Consider the following 24,314-nt stretch of genomic DNA (forward strand, 5'->3'; position numbering starts at 1 on the left):
TGTTCCAGATGAGACTCTGGGTAGCCATTAAGGAGCACCCCTACCCCCACCTGGCTTTGAAAACACAGATGTTGCTTCTCTCTCTGGTAACTATGTATGTATATAATAGTCAGTTGGATCTGCCTGTTGATCTGTGATGTGTGTTTTTGGTCAGACAGAATCCCGTCTGTTGGTCTTTATTTCTTTGCTTGTATTTTCTCTGTTAGTGTGTGTGATTAAAGAAGATTGTTGACCCCTCAAAATTTGCTTTCTTTTTAGAAAAGCAGATCTAACAACCTGTGCAGTAGGTCCTCCTGTGTATGCCAGGGTGCTTGCTGCTACAAGAGGCAGGAGGAGAGTGAGAGACTACATAGCTCTATACAGTAAAGTTAACATAGGTAGTTGGTTTGGTTTGGTTTTGGAATGTGACTTTCTTTCACAATTCTTCACATAAAATTGAATTTGTGTAATGTAGATTTATGTAAAGCAAAAACTGTAGTTGGATCTATGGAAACTAATGTGATCTCCAAGTGAAATGGTATAAAAAGAGAAGAAAAGAGGCTACAGGACAGAGACTTGTGAGGTCACCCATAGCTAACAGGTGTGATTTGGATGATGAACCAGCAAAGGAGACCCTGATTGAATAGTTAAAAAAAGTAGGAGAACCACAGGAGAGCAGTTTGGAAACCAAGAGAGAAGAGAGTAAAGACCACAAGAGAGTTCAGGAAGGGTGAGGACTGAGAAAGGCCATTATGGATGACTAGAGGGATTGATCATTTGCTGACTTTGGAGAGAACAGTTTCAATTGAGTGATGAGGTTAGAAGCCAGATTGTAGAGACTTAAGAAGAGGGTCAGAGAAGAGGAAGTGGAGACAGCTCTGCTGGCATTCTTAAGGAGTTAAAGCTCAGAAGGCTGGAGAGCAGTTGGATGATAGCAGGGATGGATGGATAAAGTGAGGGGGTTTTTTTTGAGGAGGGGGAGACACAAGCATGTTTGTCAGTCAGTAAACATTTTGAAGTGCCTACTACTTGTTAGGCACTATGCTAAGCACTGGGATTCAAAAAGAGGCAGAAAAAAACCCCCAAAACCAGCCCCTGCCCTCAAGGAGCTTACAGTCCAATGGAGGGAGATGAAGAGCAAACACATACACAAATAAGTTATGTACGGGATTAATAGGAAATGATTAAAAGAAGGAAGGCATCAGAATTGAGAGGTTGGGAAAGGCTTCCTGTAGAACATGGGATTTTAGTTAGGGCTTAAACAAAGCCAGAGAAGTCATGAGGCAGAGCATTCCAGGCACGAGGGAAAGAAAATGCCTGTAGTCAAGAGGTGAAGTGTATTGTTTTAATGGAACCATTAAAGGCCAGTATCACTAGATCAAAAGAGTACATGGTGGGGAGTAAGTAGTAAGAAGACTGAAAGTGGTGAAAGGGTGGGGATAGGTTTTAAAGGACTGTGAATGTCAAACAGAATTTTTTTTTATTGGATCCTTTAGGTGACAGGCAGCCACTGGAATTTATTGAGTTGGGAGGGTGACATGATCATACCTGCACTTTAGGAAAATTACTTTGGTGACTGAATGAAGAAAGGATTGGAGTGGGGAGAGATTTATGGCAGACAGACTCACCAGCAGGCTGTTGAAATAGGTGATTAGAGCCTTTTGGTCACCACCAAGGTGATGGCAGTACTAGAGTTAGGGTAGCGAGATGTATTTGAGAGATGTTGCAAAGGTGAAATCCACAGGCTTTGGCAACAGATTGGATGTAGGGGTGGAAGGGTAAGAGACATAATGAGAAATTGAGGATGGTATTTAGGTTGTGGGACTGGAAGGATGATGTCTTTTTAGGCAGTAGGGAAGCCACCAGTAGACTGGGAGAAGTTGATAATAAGTGAGAAAGTAGGGATGATAGAGAGAAGAAAGGATGAAATGGATTCACTTGTGCATGAAGAGGTGTTTGTTGGGGCAAGAATAAGAGCCATCTCATTATGTGAGATGGCCGTGAAGGAGAAGAGTATTGTGGATGGCTTTTGGGAGATGGGAGTTGAGGAGGATGAGAAAAGCGGAAGCTCTTGGCTAAAGGCCTCAAGTTTTTCAGTAAAGTATGAGGCAAGGTTCTCATCTGAGAGGGTAAGTGCCTTGTGTGTGGGGTGGCTCAGGTCCCTACATAAATCAGTTACTCAGAGGCCTCTCAAAGTGATGACAGAAAAGAGATTTATTTGATTCTCGAGAAACGGGGCTAACCTGTAGGAGTAGGAAAGCCGAAGACAAAGAAAAGGGCAGTGATTTATATAGACCCTAACGAAAGTCCCTCCTCCCCCCACTGACCATTATCCTCATTAGCTGAGAATATGATCTTACATTCTAGACATGAAATCTAGCCAATCCTTTTTGAAATGAAGACATCGAGGAATTATGTGAGTTTTGTCCAATCATTGAGACCCTAATACACTACACAGTTTTATATCCTTATATGGAACTATTCTATTCTAAAAATATTGTAACCTTGAGCCTTTAGGTCTTACCTCACCCCTGGGAGAAGAATTACAATCTGAGAAGTCTTCACTAAACCTACCCCACTCATTTGGAAGCCAGAGGAAGTTTAATGAGGGATTTAAGGAAGGATGTTTGGAAGAGATGCCGTGTTAAATGGGATAAGTGAGATAATTAGGGAATTGCAAAAGGATATTGCCTTTCAGCAATGAGGGCCCAATTGCAATTATGTAACAAATTTTGTAGTGAACCCAGTTAGCAGAGAGTTTTTGGTGGGGGGGTTGTTTGTTTTTCTTTTAATCTCTAGCTTTGTTTAGCAATATTTTTATGTAGAAGTAAAGGCAAAAGACGGTGGGAGTGATCCAGGGCTGAGACTTGGTGGGACAAGAGCTTCAACTGGATAAAGGGTCACAGGACTCCAGAGAAGATGATAATGTAGAGTTGAACTGATTCACCAAGCTGTCCAGATGAGGAGGGAATGAAAGAGTAACCAATACAGGGATGATGGTCTGGGAACATATTGTCATTGTTATTTAATATGTAATTACATATTGTATAATTATATTATACATAATAATATAGCTAGCATTTGTATGCCACTTTAAGGTTTTCAAAATACTATACAAATACCTCATTTCATCAAAATAACTGTGGGAAGTAGGTGCTATTATTATCATCCTCATTTTACAGATGAGAAAACTGAGGTTAAGTGATTTACCCAGGGTCACGTAAGTGTCTGAGGCTGGTGTTTGAACTCTGGTCTTTCTGACTTAAGGCACAGTAGTTTATCCACTGTTACCACCTACCCTGTCTCAATTGAAAGGTGAAAGGCTTGGAGCTCACAGTGAATTTGAAAAACAGGTTTTTGCCCCCAGTTGATAAAAGATCAAAGTATACAAACAGGCAGTTTTTGGAAGAAGAAATCAAGGCTACATATAGTACTATATCTACCAAGAGGTGGGTTTTTTCATGTTTTTCCAAAGGTACTCTGGAATTGTTAGTCATTGCATTGATCAGATTTCTGAAGTCTTTCAAACCTGTTTTTCTTTACAGTGTTTTTAGTATTGTTTTCCTGGTTCTTCTCATTTCGGTCTTCATAATGTCTGTTCATAAATGTTTTTCTTCATAAATGTCTGTCCCTTTAGTCATTTCTTATAGTGCATTCATATACCACAATTTGTTCAGCCGTTCCTCAATTGATTTGCACCCTCTTAGTTTCCAGTTCTTTGATACTACAAAAAGAGCTGCTATAAAAATAAACATAAGGGGTCTTCTCTTTCTTTGTTCTCATTGTGGGCCTAATCTAGCAACTTTGGGTGCCTAGTTCCAAACTGCTTTCAAAAATCAATGCACCCAATTCATTGTTCTACACATACCATATTAGTAGTGTTCCTTCTCTTCCTTTAAGTAATGTGTAAATTGGTCCTTCAGTGCCCTCCATCTAGTTCAGTTGCCTCATCACAGATCTCCTTTTTATATACTTGTTGATCTGGCTACTTTTCCTATCTTTTCTTCTCTCTAATGCCATTTCTACCTCCTTGAAACAGGGTCCAAGTGTGATGATTCTCCTAACCTTAATGGTGAAAACAGTTTGTTGAAACAATATTTGTAATCATTTCCCATTTTTCTTGTTTGTGGTTCTCTCCCTTTTCATCCTGGGATGAGTTTGCTTACTTGAGTATCTTGTTAGACTTTCTTTAGACAAGTTTGAAATACTTTTCCATCATCATTCATTATAGACTTTATAGATAAGTTTTTCTTCTTACCTGGCTTTGCCCATGGTAGCTATTTTGCTCTGTTTGGCAACTAAGTGAGATGTTTGCTGACTAAGATGCTTTTTTGGGTTATTTAGTCTCCTTGTTTTAAGCAATTAATTTACATTCGTTTAACTTTCGAGGAAATGATTATAGTGTTAGTATCATTTCTGTAGTTCATTTCCCATTTTTTTATTTTCAGTATATTTAACTACAAGATTAAATCTTAATTGCGTGTTATAACTTTCTCATTACTACCCTTATTTATTATAAATTTTTATATTAGATCTATCGATTATATAAGAAAGCACATGGACACCTCATTCAGGAATAACACCCACATCCAATAATGAGCCCTTTCTCATCTGTTAAAATGACAATTTTATTCTTTGGTACTCACCATATCCAATGTCTACTATTCATCTTTTGAAAGAAATGTTCATGTTAGAGAGAAAGTTGCGAGGTTTCTATATAATCTGCAAGTCTTTGGCCTTTCTCATTTCTTTTTCCTGTATGTTTCACCCCCTCCTTACCTTTTTCCACTTTTGCATTGAAGCTGCCACGTAATAGAGAATACGTTGATTGATTTGTTGTGTCTTCTCAAGTTCTTTATAGGATTTCTTGATGACTTGGTTCTCAGGAGTTGATACTGGTACATAAACTATACTTATTTTCATGGTGGTCCTTTGGCAGATTCTTGTCTTTAGTCCTATAATATAACCAAATGGTCCATGAAATAATTTTTTTAACCCCCTTCACCAAATTCTTTTCTTATCTCTCTAAGGAGAAGCTTTGAATCATCCTTTCATTTAGCTGCAACTTGCTTATTTCTTAAGATTTTATTTATACTAACATTGAGGTTGATAGGATTTAGTTCCTCCACAAAATAGGACCATTAGTTGATTACTGGACAGAGATTTCATATTTCATGTACCAACAGTCAAATTAGTTTGCTGACAGTATAAAAACTCTCCTTGGAACCAGCCTTCTACCCCCTTTGCTGAAGTGGAAGGGGACTACATAAATCTGAGGAGAATAATTCACTTTCGTTTATTTTGTGAGTTGCAGTAGCCAAAAAAATTTCATCACTAAATTCCAAGCCTATTGGTGATATGCCCTCTCCATATTTCATTAGACTCCTCCTTGGAAAAGACTAGGTCTGTTCCTGGGCCCACATCTTAAGATTTTCCAGCATGACAGAACCTAGTAGAAAGACTTACTCTGATGTCTTCTGCTGCTACCTCATAGGTAGCCTCCTCAGGTGAGAGGACCTTAGACCATGGGTGTAAAAGTGCTTTGAGCCTTCTATCTTCTGGGTCCAGCATGCCTCCTGAGGAAAGACTGCTATGAATCTTCCTTCTGCCCCACAACCACCACTTCCATCTGTACCAACACAAGGCATCTTTCACCTCCTTTTGCCAGGTCAGTGTCTAAAATGGGATGTGAAGAACCCTCAGTGCAAAGAACAATCCTTACTTTGACTTCAGGCCTCCCATTTCTTGCTGTGCCTGTCCTTTGCGGGTAGAGGAGTGGCACCCTCCATTCAGTGATGAACACTCTCATACCATACCCTTCATATAGCAGTGACTCAGAATACCTATGGATCATCATCCAAACCCTGAAGTAGGAGACCTGAAGTCAAAGTAAGGGTTGTTCTTTGCACTGAGAGTTCTCCACATCCCATTTTAGAGACTGACTTTTTATAGACAAACTTTCTTTTGTGAATTTAACTGTTGAATTGTTTGGTGTGTGTAAGTGAAGAATTGTTCAATATTTATTGTTCATTACTTCTTTCATTGTTATGTAATGAACTTAACTGCCTCCTTCAGTGTGTTCTGATTTAAATTGTACCCAAAAACTTCTAAATAAGCAAAACTAATGTATCTATGACAAGATGGGAAGTGGTTGATGGGGGGGAAAAATCTCTGTATTAAATTTTTTAGATTAGGATTTGGTTTCCAAGATATATAGGTAACTAACAGATATCCTGTCCTCAGTAGAATACATGGTGGAAGGGGCATGGACGTAAGTTTTCAAAACAATAATTGCAAACTATTAACAAACATATGAAAGAATGTTCCAAATCACTAATAATAAAAGAAATGCAAATTTTTACCTCAAACCCTGCAAATTGGTAAAGATGATGATAGATGGATGTATTCAGTGTTGAAGGGGTTCAATATAACCATACTGAAAAGTAGTATAGTGTTATGCCTTGGTCAGATCTACAAACGTTGTGTACACAATGTTTGTAGATCTGACCAAGGCCTGTGACACTGTTAGTCACGAGGGCTTATAGAAAATTATGTCAAAATTCGGTTGCCTGGAGAAGTTCATCAGTATTGTATGTCAATTTCAATGGTGGCATATTTGCCTGGGTTCTGGATAATGGGCAATGCTCTTGTGCCTTCCCAGTCACCAATGGAGTGAAACAGGGCTATGTGCTTGCTCCTGTGCTTTTTAGCATGATATTTTCAGCCATGTTGACAAATGCTCTCAATGAGGTTGAACATAGCATCAAGGTTAACTACCTTACTGATGGTAAGTTCTTCAATTTGAAAAGGCTACAAAAGCCAAGACCAAAGTGGAGGGAGTGTTGGTGCATGATTTTCTGTTTGCAGATGATTGTTCACTCAATGCAGCCTCTGAAGCTGAGATGCAACAAAGTATAGATCAATTCTCTGCTGCCCATGCTAATTTTGGCCTAATAATTAACACTAAGAAAACACAGGTGCTCCATCAGCCACCACCACACCATCCATATGTGGAACCATCAGTTACAACAAATGGAGAAGTTCTGAATGCTGCGGATAAGTTCACTTACCTTGGTAGTGTACTTTCCAGGGATGTACACATTGACAATGAGGTTGATGCACGCATTGCCAGAGCTAGCTCAGTGTTTGGGAGGCTCCAAAGAAAAGTTTGGGAGAGAAGAGGTATTAGACTGACTACCAGATTGAAGGTCCACAGAGCCACTGTGCTGACCTCATTGCTGCATGCCTGTGAAACATGGACAGTCTACCAGCACCATGCCAGGAAACTGAATCGTTTCCATCTGAACTGTCTTAGGAAGATTCTGAGGATCACCTGGCAGGATAAAGGTACCAGACACTGAAGTCCTTGCTCAAGCTGAACTGCCAAGTATTCAAACTATGCTTCAGAGAGCTCAACTCTGATGGGCTGGCCATGCTGTTTGAATGCAAAAATGGATGCTTGCCAAAAAGATTATTTTATGGAGAACTTGCATGGGGCAGACGATCACATGGTGGCCAGAAGAAATGATACAAGGATACTCTCAAGAACTTTGGATTTGACTGTGCAACATAGGAGACACTGGCTCAGGACCACTCAGCATGGTGTGCCCACATAAGAAAAGGGGCTGTGCTCTTTGAGCAAAGCAGAATTGAGACAGCACGAAGCAAACACAGGATGTGCACATTTGGGATATTCACCCCAAATATTCACATGGACTACCTGTGCCCAACCTGTGGTAGAGCATTCTGAGCCCCTATTGGTCTGATCAGCCACAGTTGGACACCCTGAAATTTCATTTTACAATGATGATTTCAGTTTGGTCCTCTTGGAAGACAAAGGACAATAACCACCAACAACCATAGAGTTATGCAAGTTAAATGACTAAAATATCCATACCTTTTGACCTAGAGCTGCCATTACTAGTTAGACATAAACCCAAGGAGTAACGTAGGTAAGAAAGTTCCTATATATGCCAAAATATTTATAGCAGAACTTTTTGTGTTATCAGATGTGGGAAGTAAAGTTCTGTTGTCCACTTTCCTGGGTGATAGGGGTTGTGACCTAGCATGGACAGGTTAGAGGTCAGAAAGTAAGGCTCGGGCCCAAGGAACTGTGTGAGGAAGGGCCTATCAGAGAGGAGAACATGGAGTCACATGGCCAAAGTTCAGAAAACAGTATAAGAAGCCCCCATCTTCCTGCACATGTTGTAGTCTTCCTGTTATCTTTCTGTAGCCTTACTGGGAGAGGCTACCTGTCCATTCAGGAGGAATGGACGTAAAGATTAACAAAGGCCTTCCTGATTTCACAACAGGTATTGTTCTTTATTTAAGGTAAGCAGGTTTCTCACTGTGGGGGCTTGTTAAAAGGGCTCACTTCTCACATCAGATAATTGGAAACAGTTGGGAAATGGCTAAATGCATTGTGGCATATATTATTGTGCTGTAAGAAACAATGCATGTGACAAATATAGAGAAGCACAGAAAGATTTAAATAAATGCAGAATGAAGTAAGCTGAAACAGGAAAGCAGTATGTACGGTGATTATAACAATGTAAATGGAAAGAATAGCCATTCTCTCAACCCCTCAAAAAAAGTGATGGTAACCAAATTATGAAGAACAAGCATGGCTTTAAAGAAGAGATATGAAAAGCTCCCATCCCCAATTCCCCACTTATTTTTGCAGAAATTGGTAGTTCCGGAGGTATGGAAAATTAATTGGTAATTTGATAATTTTGTTAATTTTTTTTCTCTTTTGTTTTTTAAAGATGCCATTTATTACATGGGAGAAGAGAGATAATCTTACGTAGGAGAGGGATATTAGGAGAAATTCTGGTATTGTAAAAAAACAAAAAATTATTTTTAAAATAATACAAAATCAGTTATGATATTCTAGACCAATCTCAACAATTTTCTACGTTATTTCCATATTCTTTAAAGTTTTGACCCTACTCCTATCCTTTTTTTTAAAAAGTAGTTTTGTTCTTGGACTAGCCTGATCCTTTCCCTTCCATTAGGTTGTGATGTCCTGGAAAGCAGGAGCTATCTCTTAACCTTTCTTTGTATCCCTTGAATTTAGCACGGTGCCTGGGATGTAGTAGATGCTTTAGAAATGTTTATTGCCTGACTGGCCTTCCCCTCTTCTGACTGTATTTTCTCATGTGTTTAAACACCTTTTTATTAATATGTGTGTGACACATATTCCGTTCATTGCAAAACCACAGTCTAAATGGAACTATTTCTAACTTTATACCTTTTTAAGAAAATAACACATCAGTAGTAACAGATTTATAACTTTTGCTAAAAGCCTATCCTTTATTTTCATACGTGACTTTTTTCTTTCACAATGGAAATTATTTTTCTTCATAATTCTCAAATTTAACAATTTTGTGCCTTAGATTTTTTGGATAATTTTTTTTCTTAAAATATTTGGAATTTTTCTATGCTAGAGTCCTCTGGCCCCTTTCCACTTGAGGAATATTGGCACTTTTACTCTGTAGCATTTTCTCTAACTAGGTGTCAAGCATAATCTCTTTTTTCAATTGTTTAGTGTCTCCTAAAGTAAACTGAAATTTCCATTTCTCAATGTAATCTTTCAAATTGATTATTCTATCCTGCATATGTATGATTTTTTTCAAGTTTTTACATTCTTCGCTATTTTTTTTGTCTTATTTTTGTCAGCTATTGATCTTTGTTCAAGTGTAATTATTTTGTTGTCATTTTCATTATTGTTTCCATTGTTAGGTATTATTTTTCATTTTTCCTAATTATGTTCTTCCACCACTTTTTCATGTTTGTGCACCCCAAGGCTCTATCCAGGTTCTCCTTTTGTTCGTTGTCTACATTCTTTTCTTGGTCATCTTATCGGTTTTCACAGGCTTAATTTTCATATTTATACAAATGACTGCCAAATCATTATATTCAGCCCTAATCACTCTCCTGAACTCAGGTCATGTATCATGCTTTAGGCATTTCAAAATGAATGTTGAAGAAATATCTCAAATTCAACTTGTCCAAAGTAGAATTCATTATCTTTCCCCCTAAATCTACTCTTCTGAATTTCCTTATTTCTCCCACAGACACTGCCATTTTCCTAGTTACCTAGATTCACAACATCAGTGTTGTTATACTCAATTCCTTTAAATCTTCCTCATTAGTGTATTCAATCACTTGCCAAGTTTCTTCAATTCTGCCTCCACACAATCTTTCATATCCATCAATTTCTTTTCATTTATTCAGCCATTGTCCTAACTCATCCTTATAACTTCTAATCTAGATGAGTACAATAGCCAAAATTGGTCACCTTTCCTTGAGTCTCTCTTCTCTCTGATCATCTGTACAAACTGTTGAAGTAACATTCCTAAAGAACTGATCTAACTCTGGTGCTCACTCCCATACTCAGAAAGCTTCAGTGGCTTCCTGTTGCTTCTAGGATAAAATTCTGACTCTTCTCTTGACCATTTAAAACTTACCACAATCTGACCCCAGCCTGCCTTTCCTGCTGGGGCAGCTAGGTAATGCAGTGGATAGAGCACCAGTGCAGGAGTCAGGAGGACCTGAGTTCAGATGTCACCTCAGACACTTGATACTCACTGGCTGTGTGACCTTGAGCAAGTCACTTAACCTCAATTGCCTCATCCTGGGTCGTCTCCAGTCATCCTGATGAATATCTGGTTACTGGATTCAGATGACTGTGGAGGAGAAGTGAGGCTGGTGACCTGCACAGCCCTCCCTCACTCAAAACAAAGTCAAGTGCAAGTCATGTCATTTTTCTGATGACAAGGTCTTCTTTGGCAATGAAGGACAAACACATACATATTATGTGCTTTCCTGCTTGAATACACTTTACAGACTATCCAAACTGTGACTGGCCTACTTGTTATAATTTATGCATGACATCATATTTCCCCATCTCCATGCCTTTGTACAGGCTGTCTCCCACCTTACCTCTCCGTCACTGTAATATACTCTGGTCCCTTAGAATCTTGAGTTTTCTTTAAAAATTCAAGTATAATCTTCTACATGGGGCCTTTCCTGATTTTCTTTTACTTCACTATCCCTGAAGTTTCCAGTTCTTCTTATTTTATTATGTCCTTGCTTGGTACATATTTCTCCCCCAATAATATGTAAATTCCTTGATCATAGGGACTGTTTTATTTTTGTCTATGTGTATTCTACCTGGTTAAGTGCCTGGGTTGTAATAGGGTACTTTCATAAATGTTTATTTATTGATTGTTAGTTGATGTGGGAAATGCCTATTGGTATTGAGTTATTTGGACACATCTTAAGAAAAGTCTTACCAGTTAGCTGATTCTTCCTTTCTCCTCCTTCGTTAAAATAATCCTTAAATATTTCTCTACATACTAGGTGAATTTCCTAGGTGGAATTAGTTTTTTTAAACATTATATGTTTTTCACACAACAATTGTATGTAAGCACAGATGTACATGCTAGACAATAGATGTTTGAATTGGAAAAAAATAAGGGTTAAGAGTTTATTTTACTTGGATGCTTTTGGCTTGCAGTAGGCAGAAGAATAAAAGTGTTTTGAATGCTTGGAAAAAAAGAAGCATCTGTGCCCCTTTTTTGGTGGGGTATTGATCATATTCACTTAATTTGGACTGAAAGTAAGTTATAAGGCTGTGGTTTCAGAAATCTTTAAAAGATCATAAAAGAAAATATTTGAGTTGATATGAATTGAAACTTATTCAGTTTATTTACTGACAAAATACCCTCTAACAGACTTAGACTCATGCATTTTAGTAAAAATATTCTGGATGAGTTTCATTGTCCTTTTCTGTCTGAAGTGGTTATTCATTACTAAGATTCAACACCATGGTTAACATCTTAGATAGTAAAATCACAGTTTATTTTAACCACATTTTATTTATTTACTTTTCAGGATAGAAAATTGACAAAGTCAGAGCGGCAAAGATTTAAAGAGGAGGCTGAAATGTTGAAGGGCCTTCAACACCCAAATATTGTTCGTTTCTATGATTCTTGGGAGTCTACAGTAAAGGGAAAGAAATGTATTGTTCTGGTGACTGAACTTATGACATCTGGAACCCTTAAAACGTAAGTAAGAGAACATCATAAAGGAATATGTAAATCACAATATTTTAATCATGAGAGTTCAAAAGTATTTGGCTTTCATTGCTCATATACCTCCATATTCACATAGAATCTCCACTATTACATACTTGATCCATACATACTCAGCCTCTGCTTGTTGGTCTGAGATGGGGGGGGGGATGCACCAATCAGTCCAACAAATAACCATGAATTAACCACTGCTTACTATGTATCACTTAACTGTGGCAGATACAAAAATGAAATGAAAGGTGTTTTTGAAGTCTTATATTGGGGAGCCTATTTTCCTTTTTATATAGCTTTAATGGTTAGCTAGTTGGTCAGTGCATAGAGCTCAGAGTCAGGAAGACTCATCTTCGTGAGTTAAAATCTGACCTTAAACACCTGCTAGCTGTATGACCCTCCGCAAGTCACCTAACCCTGTTTGCCTCATTTCCTTTTCTGTAAAATGAACCAAAGAAGGAAAGGAGGACTCCCACCAACTTATTCTTAGACATTGTTCTTGTAATGAAGTCAAGATCATAATTATATTTTTTTCAGCTATTACTTCATAGTGAATTTGTAATCCACTAAAACCCCCAGATCTTTTTTTGAGACAGTTTAATTGTGTTTCCCTATCTTGTACATAAGAAGTAGATTTTTTTGAACCTAAGGGTAAGACTTTATGTTTATCTCTATTGAATTTGATTTTAATTAGATTCAACTCAGTGCTCTAGCTTATCTTGGGTTCTGACCTTTATCATTTAGTGTGCTAGCTGTCCATCCCAGCTTTGTGTTACTTGCAGATTTGATGAGCAAGCAAGTATGCTCAAAGTTAGCAGACTCTGCTTTTATCCACATCATTAATAAAAATTTGATAAATTAGTAAATTAATAATAAATTTAATAAATTAATAAATAAAATTAATGAAAATTTAGTCAGCTCGAATTCCAACAGATATCTTTGGAGATATCTGGAGATATCTCTGGAGACTTTATCTGATCCTTGAATTTCTGCCAATTTGATGTTGTCTAGTCTTTAAATATCCAGCCAGTTTTGAATTCAAATCTCTATCTTTTCTACTAGAATTGTATTAAATGCTTTGCTAAAATTTGGGTAAACTATATCTATAGCATTCTCCTGAACTATCGTTTTAGTTTCCCTGTCTGAAAGTAAAATAAAGCTGTCTGATATGACCTTTCCTTGAGAAAGTCATGCTTCCTCTTTGTAATCACCACTTCCTCTGTTAGATACTCACTAGGGATAAGGATAGGGGCTGGGCCTGTGATTTCATTGTTTTAAGGGACTTCTGGGAAAGGAAACTCTTTCTACCAATTCAGGTTATCACCTTTGCTACTATAGTCTGAAAGAGCTTCCTAGGGCACTGAGAGATTAGATGACTTACCCAGGGTGCCACATCTAGTTTGTGTTATTTGCAGGATTTGAACCTAGGTCTTCCTGGCTTCCAGCCTGTTCCCTGTCCACAGTGTCACGCAGCCTCTAATTGAATGAATAAAAGAAAAACCATTTAAGTACTTACTATGTACCCAGCATGTGCAAAGCACTGAGGATACAAGTAGAAAGCAAGACGTTGATATGAAATGCTCAGTCCATCCACTGTAGGATATTCTTAGGAATCAAGGTCATACTCACTGTCCTATAATTTGTAGACTATCAACTTCCCTTTTTTTGAAATTTATGACCTTCTTGTCTACCAATCTCTTTGGTTCCTTTCCCATTTTCCATGATTATTCCTTTAGAAAATTTATTTTTTATTTTTAAAATTTCATTTCATTTTAAGTTACAAATTCTTTCCTTCATCCTACCCCCTCCCTTATAATTGAGATGGTGAAAAATATGATGCCTCTTATATATATGAAGTCATTCCATGATTCTTCAGGTACCTTACCTTAACAGTAACTTAACATTTCTTTTAATACTTTAATAATCATGTCTGATAAATCTTTTAGTACTTGAAAATGTAGTTCATCTGAGCCAGATGACTTGAATGAGGGGTGGTGATATTGAGCTTTAATTACCTCTAAGATTCTTTCCAGCTCTAAATCTATGATGTCATGAGCCTAGGATCACAAAGGTAGTAAGAGAGCATCTAGCCTGAATTCAGTGAATTCATTAAAGTTGATTGGTGAGTTCCGCATTAGATACATGCTGCATCAAAATTGTTTCCTTTGTATTTTCAAAATTCACTTGCTTTTCTTACTTATGGTTGTTACCTGAATGTTTTCCATTATGTTTCCCGCCAACCCCTCATGTTCCTAAATTTCCTAATGTGAGTATACCATCCTCCACCACTCTGTTACCCTTTATCTGTCCTCTTTTGTATAAGGTATACCCATGCAGAGACTATTCCAATCATACGATTTATCTTACCAAGTGTTACTAATAGTTAGGAGGTAACCTACCTGCTTTTGGATGATTAGTCCTTCCCTGCTTGTTTTCTAAACCTTTTCTCCATTCCTCCTCATCTTACATCACTAAAATGTCTTCCACCACTTTCTTTTCTTTTACTTCTACGTCACATTAAGAGGTAGCTGTCCTTCTGGCCAAGGCAAACTCCTCTACATGCACAAATGAATTGATTTCACCCTGTCTTTAGCAAATTGCCCTAGATTGCTCCCTCTCTCACTTTACCTTCATTTTCTCCATCTCTTCTGATGCTTCCCTGATATCTACAAATATTTCCATGTCTCCCTTATCCTCAAAAAACCTTCCTTGATCTGTCCTTGCTTGCTAGCTCTCATCCTGTGTCTTTTCTCCCTTTTCTGACTAAACTCCTTGAGAAGGCCCTCTATAATAGGTGTCTCCAATTCCTTTCCTCTCATTCTCTTTTAGCTTTCTCTTTCCAACTTCATTACTCAACAGAAACTGTTTTCTTCTTGTTCAAAGTTATTAATAATCTCTTAATTGCCAAATCTAAAGGCTTGCCCACCCCCATCCCCCAACCCCCCACCCTCATTCTTCTTGACCTCTCTGCAGACTTTGACACTGTTGATCGTCTTCTTGATATTCTCTTCGGTGATCCAATTGTATTCTGGTTCTTCTCTTATCTTTTCTGAGGTCTCCTTAGTCTCCTTTGCTGGATCTTCATCCAGGTCATGCCCATTAACTCTGGCCATCTTTTCTTCTCCCTCTGTTATTCACTTGGTGATCTCATCAGCTCTCATGGTTTCTTTATGCAAATATACTCAGATTTATTTGTCCAGCCCTCACCTCTGCTGACCTCCAATTTTATATCTCCAACTGTCTTTCAGATATCTCAAACTGGATGTCCTATAGATTTCTTAAATTCAACATATCCAAAACCAAACTTGTTATCTTTTCTGCTAAACCTTCCCCTCCTCCCTCTTCAGATTGCCCTATTATTGTCAAGAGTACCACCATCCTACTCTCACAGTTCTTCCAGATGCATGCATAACCTTGGTGTCAGCCTGAACTCCTTACTTTCTTTTATTCTTTAAATTCAATTCATTGAGAAAGCCTATCAACTTCATATTTATAACATCTCTTGTATACACCCCCTTCTTTCCTCTGACAATTCCAACACCCTGGTGTAGGCCCTCATCACCTCATGCCTGGATTATTGTAATAACCTGATAATTGGTCATCCTGTCTCAAGTTTCTTGCCACTCCAGTATATCCTCCACTCAGTTATCAGTGTTCTTCCTAAAGCTCAGATCTATCCTTATACCATCCTACTCAGTAAACTCCACTGACCTCCCTGTCATTTCTAGGATCATCTATAAAACTCTCTATTTGGCACTGAAAACCCTTTTTAACCAGTCCCTTCCTCTGTTCCTTTCTTTTTTCACCCTAAACTCCCAATCTCCATATCCTGCAGTCCAGTGACCCTGGCCGCCTTATGTTGTTCCTTAAACCACACACTCCATTTTCTAACCCTGTGCATTTTCAGTCTGTCTTCTGTGCTTAGAATATTCTCTGTCCTCATCTTTATCATCTGGTTTCCCTGGCTTTCTTCAAATCTCTGCTGAAATCCTATGTTCTACAGGAAGCCTTTCCTACCTAGCTCTGTTGATTATTTAAAATTTATCCTGCATATAGTTAATTTGTACATGGTTATTCACATTAGGCTGTGAGCTTCTTGAGACCAGGGACTATCTTTTCTCTTTGTCTGTATCCCCAGTTCTTCACACCGTGCCTGACACATAGTTGGCACTTACCAGATATTTTTTGACGGACTGATTTATCCCAATTGAATTTCAACTTATTAGATTCATCCCAATAATTTGTCAAGATCCTTTTCAGTTCTGGCTAATAATATCCATTCTGTCAGTACAGCTGCCAAGCACTGCATTAAGTAATCTTCAGATATTATCTCATTTTATCCTCACAACAACCCTGTAAAGTAGGTACTGTTTTCAACCCCATTATATAGTTGTGTAAACTGAGGTAGACGAAGATTAAGTTACTTGCCCAGGCGCATACAGCTAAGTCTGAGGCTTAACTCAGTTCTTCTAGACTCCAGGCCTACTCCCCTATGCATTTTACCGCCTAGCTCCCTGTAGTAATCACTTACAAATTATATAGTACCTTAAGGTTTTCAAAGTGTTAATCTATTTTGAATTATAAAAACTTAATTTTATTTATAGAGTTGTTTGGGCTTAATTTAATGGTAATTTATTGGAACAGTAAGAACAAGAGAGTTGGTATAGACTTTCCAAGCTGTAATTGAAAGTGTTTTCCTTTGGTAGAACCAAAGAAATCAAGAGGCAACTAAAGTTATGTAGCAAGATAGCCCTCTAGTGGCTAGAATAAGTTCAAAGCATATTGAACATTATTTAACTGAAATTAAATCCTATTTTGTCTTTGTGCTCTTACATGTTTTCTCTAAATATTTCTAGAGGTAAGGCCTTAAGACCATTTAGACTACTCCAAGAAAGAATTTTGTCCTATGAGGAGAATGGCAGTTACGAAAATCAAATATGCAAAGAATAGTTTGAACTAAGACTGAAAAAGTTGGAGCCAGCTTATGGAAGAGGTCTTGAAAATTAGGTTAAAAAAGCAGTAGAAAGATTTGGTAAGAGCTGTACATTGAGCATCATTCTGTAGGTTGGATAGAAGGAAAAAATAATGCTGAAGGCTACATTACAGTAGTTCAGTGAAGAGTTAATGTGGGTCTGAATTATAATGGTGACAGTGGAAATAGTAAGGAGTGGGAAAAATGTAAATGATGATAAAAGAATCAAAGGACAGTTGGATTGGGGGGTTTCAAAGAAAAAATGAGTAAAACATAGCTATGTTTATGAGCATGTTTGTGTGAAGAATGCTGGCACCATTTACGAAAGTTTGGGAATTGAGAGAATTTAGCGGAAAGATTTCAGTTTTAGATATGTTGAGTATGAGGTGCTGAGGAGACATCCATATGCATGTGACCTGTTAAGTAGATGTTCTAAAAAATAAAACTCTTATGTACAGATAGATAGTTTCCGAGGATAAAATCCAAGCCATGTGAAAAATTGCTCCAGTAGAGAAAGGCCAATTAAATGAACTTTGAAGCTCGACCTCATATCTATCAGATTAACAAACTTGACTAAAATGGAAAATGATAAAATGTAACTGTTGGTAGAGCTGTGAATTGGGGACCAGTCATTCTGTAGAAAATTTGGAGCTATACCTAAAAGATCACTAAACTGTGCATTTCCCTCTGACCCAGTAATACCACAATAAAGCCTATACCTCAAAGAGATGACAGGAAAAGGACCCCGTATGTACAAAAATATTTATAGAGGCTCTTTTTGTAATGTAAGAACTAGACACTAAAGGAGTGACCATCAGTTGGGGAAATGTCTGAACAGGTTATTTGGTATGATAATAATTGGAATACTATTGTGCTATAAGAAATGATGAAAGGAACAATTTCAAAGAAATCTGAGAAGTCTTTTGTAAAGTGATGCAGAGTTAAGGAAGAACAATGGTTCAGATAGTTACAGCATTGTGAAGATTAACAACCTTGAAAGACTTAAAAACTCTAACGCTGTGACCAACCATGATGCCGTGATTAAACATGTTACGTATCTCCAAAGAAAGAACTGACAGATCCAGGTTGCACATACTTATGCATATACGTATACACATATGAATGCACCCACATATACACAGAGATATCATAGCCAATGCAGGAATTAGTTTTGTTTTTACTGTATATATTTTTTACTAAAGTTTTGTTTGTCATCCTCCCTCTCCTCCTCTTTTCCTTGCCTCGCCCCCAGCCCCAACAACCCAACCAAACCCTCCCCTCCTGGAAATGGAGTAGGAGAGAATTTTTTTTTGTTCATGAAAAAAAATTTTTTTAATGAATCTGGGTAATCATCTTTGAAAGACTTACTTGCTATGATCAACGCACTGACCCCCCCACAGTTCTAAAGGACTTAGGATGAAACATTCTATACCCACCTTCAGGTAGAGTACCAATGTATTCTGAGTACAGGTTGAAGCTCAGTTTTTTTCTCTTTTTCCGTGTGTGTATGTGTGAGTGTGTGTGTGTGCGTGCGTGCGTGCTTTATGGGAGAGTCCTATGGGATTTTGTTTTATATTATTATACTTATTTGTGTAGTAGGTTTTGTTTTTCTTGCCTTCTCATTGGTTCTGGAAATGTGTAGGGGGGAGGGAGAGTGATTAGAACTAAAAAAAAAAAAAAAAAGAATAAAGTCTTTGCTTTAAAAAATAAACTATAAATTTAAAAAACAAAAAATCTGGAGCTTGAGACTTGTGGTAACATGCAGGATTAATTTGCATAGTAGTGGTAATTGAAGCTTTGGGAGTAGAAGAGAAGGAAGAATCTATAGAGAAGAAGCCAAAGTTCAGAGTCTATATAGGTAGATAATATAGCAAGGAGGAGGTATGAGGTAAATAAGGTGGCAGATAAGACAAAGCACACTGTTCTGAGCTGGCTCTAACTCAGACTAATCCTTTAGTAATTTGAATTTGATACTGGAACAAAACCAGACCCTCAAATCATTCAACAGTTAACAGAAAGATTTATTTAGTCATAATAGGAGGATATTTAACAATGATAAGCATTTAGGACCCCTTAAGTTAGCTGAATAACACTCCTTTGCCTGAATTACTATTTGTGATCTGCCAGCTCATTCTCCAAGTGTCCCTGAAGGTTCTGGTGACTGCTTCGTACTCAGGTGATGAATAATGACATCAGCTTTCTGAACCTTCAGGTCTCAATACCTTCTTCTATGAAGAAAGAGTTAGAATACTGCTTCTAACATGTAAACTACTGCATCTATGTACATGCATACACACACAGCTAAGAAAAGAAGCAAAAGTGAAGTCTCAGAAAGGCCAAAACTGGAGTATCAAGAATCAGGGAAGTAGAAGGATTCGTCAGCAGTGTGAACTCTTTATGAAAGAATAAGAAAGATGACAGACAAAGGCTTTAAAAAAAAAAATTAGGAGGCTATCAAGGACCTTACCAAAGTGTAATTTCATTAGAGAAGTGAGGGATAGATAGCAAGTTGCAAGGGGTAAAGGGCTTGAGGGGACATGGAGACAGGGCAGCAGGGCAGATGATGAGTTACCTGGGATGTGTATTCCAGGGATGTGAATCCTGGTCTGGGTCTGATTAGATATAGTAGGTTAGGTGAGTTTACACTCACTTACCAGTGGCAGTACAGCTTAACCCCAAAGCAGGAATTCCAAAATGAAGTGTACTAACGCCACCAGAGAGGGATAAAGGAGAATTGGGGTGACATCCATCGCAAGGGGTTCATTGATGACCAGGTGGATGAGTTGAGGGTATGACAGTGGAAAGATCAACCTGGGTAAAAATTTCACCACTGTACCTATATAACTTTGGACAAGTCAATTAGCATTCCTGGGGCTCTGTTTCTTCATCTGTAAAATGTGCTAGTTGGTCTAAATGGATTCTGAGGTCCCTTCTGGCTCTCCCCCACATCTCCTCCCTCTTTCCTCTGTCTGTCTGTCTTTCTCTCTCTGTCTCTCTTCTGTCTCTGTCTGTCTCTCTCTCTCCCTCCCCTCTTCTTCCTGCCTCTCCCCCTACCTTTTCTTACCCTCCCAATTCAAGCATTTATCAATCAATAGACATTTGTTAAGTGCCTACTATGTGTCAGGCACTGTGCGAAGTACCTGATGATTATCATCTTTAAAACGTGGTATGAGACATTGCACAGCTCACCTTACTTCATTCCTTTTTTTTAATTGAAATTCTTGATTTTTCTCTTCCTTAATGATTGTTGTTTTTATTTTATCTATGTAACGTGGCCTGTTGGTAGTTTGGTATAGCACTAAATATGTACATTCATTTTGAGGGTATTATATTTTTTATTATATTAGTATTGCTAGGACTTTTCTCCTTCTGAGAAGAATAGTTGATGAATTAAGTCTGTCTTGACAGTTTTCTTGTCTGGGGCATAGGTCAGCTGTAGGGTTCTAAGAGAAAGTTGTCTGATGTAGAGCTCTGTTCTAAGATAGCTTTTGCTTATTTTCATATGACAGACTGTAGAACATTGGAACAAGTAGAGAACATGGCCTGTTTTAATAATTTACAGTTGAAGAATTGAAGTACTTTTAGATTAAAAACTGGGGAAATATGAACATCAGAACTGTTCTGTAATTATAGGACAGATATAATTTACCTGATTGTAGACAAAAACAAATTTGGTTAGTAACTATAAATTAAGATAAAGTCAATGACATAGAAGACCTTGCTACTGAACTAAGACTTTTATGAAGGAGACAAGAAATAGGTATTAAGGAAGATTTTGGGGCTGTGACAGAAGGAACATAACTTGCTCTTTCAGTCATTTTTTGTTGGCTATTTAAAGTTGCAGTGCTCTCTGCCACCACTTGCTGCTGAGAAGAAAAGAGACAAAGAATAAATTCTGCTTATGAGTTGCTGCTAAGGAAAATCTAATAAGGCCTTTTCTTAGTCCTCATACTTCTTGACTTCTCTACAACCTTTAACATTGTGGATTACCACCCCATTCTAAGTTTTCGTGACTGTATTCTGGCTCTGCTTCTGTCTGTCTGAATGATAATTCTTAGTTTCATTTGCTGGATCTTCATGTTGTGCCCACTAGCCTTGAGTATCTCCCAAGGCTCTATCCTGAGCCTTTTTTTTCCCCTCTATCTTGCTTGGTTATCTTATCAGCATCCATGAATTCAAAAGGTGTCATGTCAGTGTAGGTGATCCCCAAGTCAACATATCCAGCTCTGGTCCCCATCTCATCTACTGTCTTTTGGATATCTCATTTGGATATCCCATAGTAATCTCAAACTCAAAATGTCCAAAACAGAGCTTGTGATCTTTTCCAAACCCTACCTTCTTCCCAGCTTTCCTGTTAGTGTCAAAGAACCTACCATTCTCAGTTACTCAGGTTCTCAGCTTCACTTTATCCTTAACTCTTCATTATCTATAATTCAGTCAGCATATCTAATCATCTATCAAGTATAGTTTTCCTCCACAGCATGTCTTCCATATGTCCCCTGCTCTACAGTCAAACAGCCACAATCCTAATTCACGTCCTTAGCACCTCTCATCTGGACTTTTGCAATAAAAGCCTTCTAACTATAGCGTCCTTGACTCCAGTCTCTACCCACTCCATTCTTTCCTCCACTTAGCTGCCAAAGTTTTTCTAAAGTGTAGATCTGACCATGTCACACACACACCCCACCCCCACTCAGTGAGCCCCAATGGTCCCCTATTACTTCCAGGATCAAGCATAAAGTCTTCTTGTTGGCATTCTCTCATGGCCTCTCCCACTGTGGGAGCATGGAGGTGGTGAAGTGGATAGAGTGCTGGGCTAGGAGTCAGGAAAATCGAAGTTTAAATCTGGCCTCAGACATTTACTAGCTCTGTGACCCTAGGAAAGTCACTTAATTGTATCTGCCTCAATTTCCACATCTATAAAATGAACTAGGGAAGGAAATGGCAAACCACTCTATTCTGTTTACCATGAGTACAAAAGAAAGGATTATGGAGAGTTCGACGTGACTGAAACAACAAAACAACAGCAATAAAACCTCTTCTCTTTAATCTCGTAATACCTATAATAGGCTCATTCCCTGCTGCCTCCAGACATTTCTGCGACTCCCCCATCCTTAAAAAAAAAATTTCACTTGTTCTGAGATTAGCTGTTGTCCTGTATGTCTGCTCCTTTTCATGGCTAACATCCTTGACAAAAGCCTCTGTGTTCTTTGTCATTCTTCTAAACACTCTGCAGTTTGTTTTGTGACCTCAGCATTCAACTGAAATTGCCATATCAGAAGTTAACAATGATCTCTTAACTATTAACTGCCAAATCTGATGCCTTTTCTGTCTTCATTCTCTTTCTCTTCAGCATGTGATATTATTGATCACCATCTCCCCTTGAACGCTCTCTCCTTTCTGGGTTTTTGTGACATTGTTCTTTCCAGGCTTCCTATCTGCCTGAATACTCCTCGGTCTCTTTTGCTGAGGACAATCTATGTCATAACTTCTAACCATGGTTATCCCCTAATACTGACCTGGGTCCCCTTCTGTTTTCATTCTATCCTATCTTAATTGGTGATCTTATCAGTTAACTCCAGTGAAACAATTCCCAGATTTACATATCCAGTCCTAGTCACTTTCTTGAGTTCCAGTCCCACATCACCAACTGCCTATTTTGAACTAGGTGCCTGTAGGTGACTCAAATTCAGCATATTCAAAACAGAATTATCTTTCTTGCTAATCCTACTTTTCTTTCCACCCTTTTCTGATTGGCAGGGGGTTGTGTATGTGTGAGGGAGTTGAGTGGTTGGGCTGGTGGCACATTCTCCCACTCAGGTTCACAACATCTTCACTTAACTCTTCTCACTCAGCCCATGGTTATTTCTTTCCCTGCGACATCTCTCCTGTATGTTCCCTTCTCTCTAGTCAGGCAGTGATGACCTTAGTTCAGTTTCTTATCACTTCTTACCTGGACTTTTGCTGTAAAATAGCCTTCCTGCTTAAATCCTTCCTTATTCCAGTCCACCCTCAGCTTAGCTGCCAAGGTGATTTTTCTAAAGTCTGATCATGTCAGCCCCCTGCTTATAAGCTACGGTGACCCCCTAGGATCAAATATAAAGTAATTTCTTTGTCATTTAAAGCTTTGCTACCTGGCCTCTTCCTACTTTTCCAGTCATCTTACATTTAATATCCTTCCATGTACTTTTGTTTTAGTTTTGGTCCCTTAACATGATATACTCTCTCCTTTATCCATGCCTATTCACTGGTTCTTCCCTATGCATGGAATGCTCTGACCCCTTACTTCCACCTCTTAGTTTCCTTAGCTTCCTTCAAGATTCAACTGAAATCTCACCTTCCGCAAGAGACGTTTCCTAGACGTTCCCTAGGTGCTACACACTTTTAGATTACCTTCTATCTACTCTGCATATTTTGTATGTGCCTAGCTATTATTTACATGCTGTCTCCCCCATTAGAATATATGCTCTTTGAGAGCAGAGATCATTTTTTGCCTTTCTTTGCAATCTCTCTTTGCAGTCTGAATCACCTGGCACATAGTAAATGCTTTCTGACTGCCTGATTTGAGCAATTGCAAGGGACTGAATGATGATGGAAGTTCTTCTATTCTAGTGGATAATTTCAGAATCCCACTACCTTCTAGGGTCACAGAGAAAACACAGTAATGTAAAATCAAGTGCACAATAATATACATAGAGGAATCGAGTGGGGAAATAGTATATCTCATGAATGTTACTCTTCTCTCTACCTTGGCAAAGGTGGGTTGAACATAAAGAGATAGTATAGCAATAAATTAAATTCAGTAGGGAAATAGAAAAGGAGAGGGAGAGGGAGTGTTTGAGGCAGAAGGTAGGAGTAGAATAGTCACAGGTAAATTTTAACTTCAGAGGGTGGATCATGAAGAGAAGATCAAAAGGAGAGAAAGGAAGTACAAGTACCAGCAAAATTTCTAATGCTTCAGATGAATACAAAAAAAGTAGGGGCATAGCAGTCATGACCTCACATAAGGCAACAGTAAAAATAGAAATTACATCATGATTAAAGGAAATTAGTAGAAACTATTTTGTTCACTTCTTTCCCAATGGAGATTTCTCAGAATTTTTTAAAAATTTAAACACACAGATGATCAGAAGACAAAATAGGTCTTTTAATAATCCATTATCAGGAAACAAAATTGAAAAAGTCATAAATTATCTCCCAAAGGAAAAAAAGCATAATCAGATAAAGAATTCTGTCAAACATACAAAGAGCAGTTTTACTCAAGTAAATTATTG

At 38.1% G+C, this 24,314-nt stretch overlaps 1 protein-coding gene across 16 annotated transcripts in view; it reads left to right on the top strand.

The window, feature by feature from the left end:
• The window catches only part of WNK1 (WNK lysine deficient protein kinase 1), a 174,287-nt gene that overhangs the window by 56,589 nt on the left and 93,384 nt on the right, over positions 1–24,314 (top strand). For all 16 annotated transcript variants that reach the window (XM_072654100.1, XM_072654109.1, XM_072654091.1 and 13 more), the window contains exon 2: positions 11,878–12,050. In XM_072654100.1, the coding sequence (XP_072510201.1) occupies positions 11,878–12,050 (173 nt within the window). The remainder of the gene's footprint in view (positions 1–11,877; positions 12,051–24,314) is intronic.

This window comes from Notamacropus eugenii, chromosome 3 (genome assembly GCF_028372415.1).
Source record: "Notamacropus eugenii isolate mMacEug1 chromosome 3, mMacEug1.pri_v2, whole genome shotgun sequence".
Taxonomy (NCBI): Eukaryota; Metazoa; Chordata; class Mammalia; order Diprotodontia; family Macropodidae; genus Notamacropus; species Notamacropus eugenii.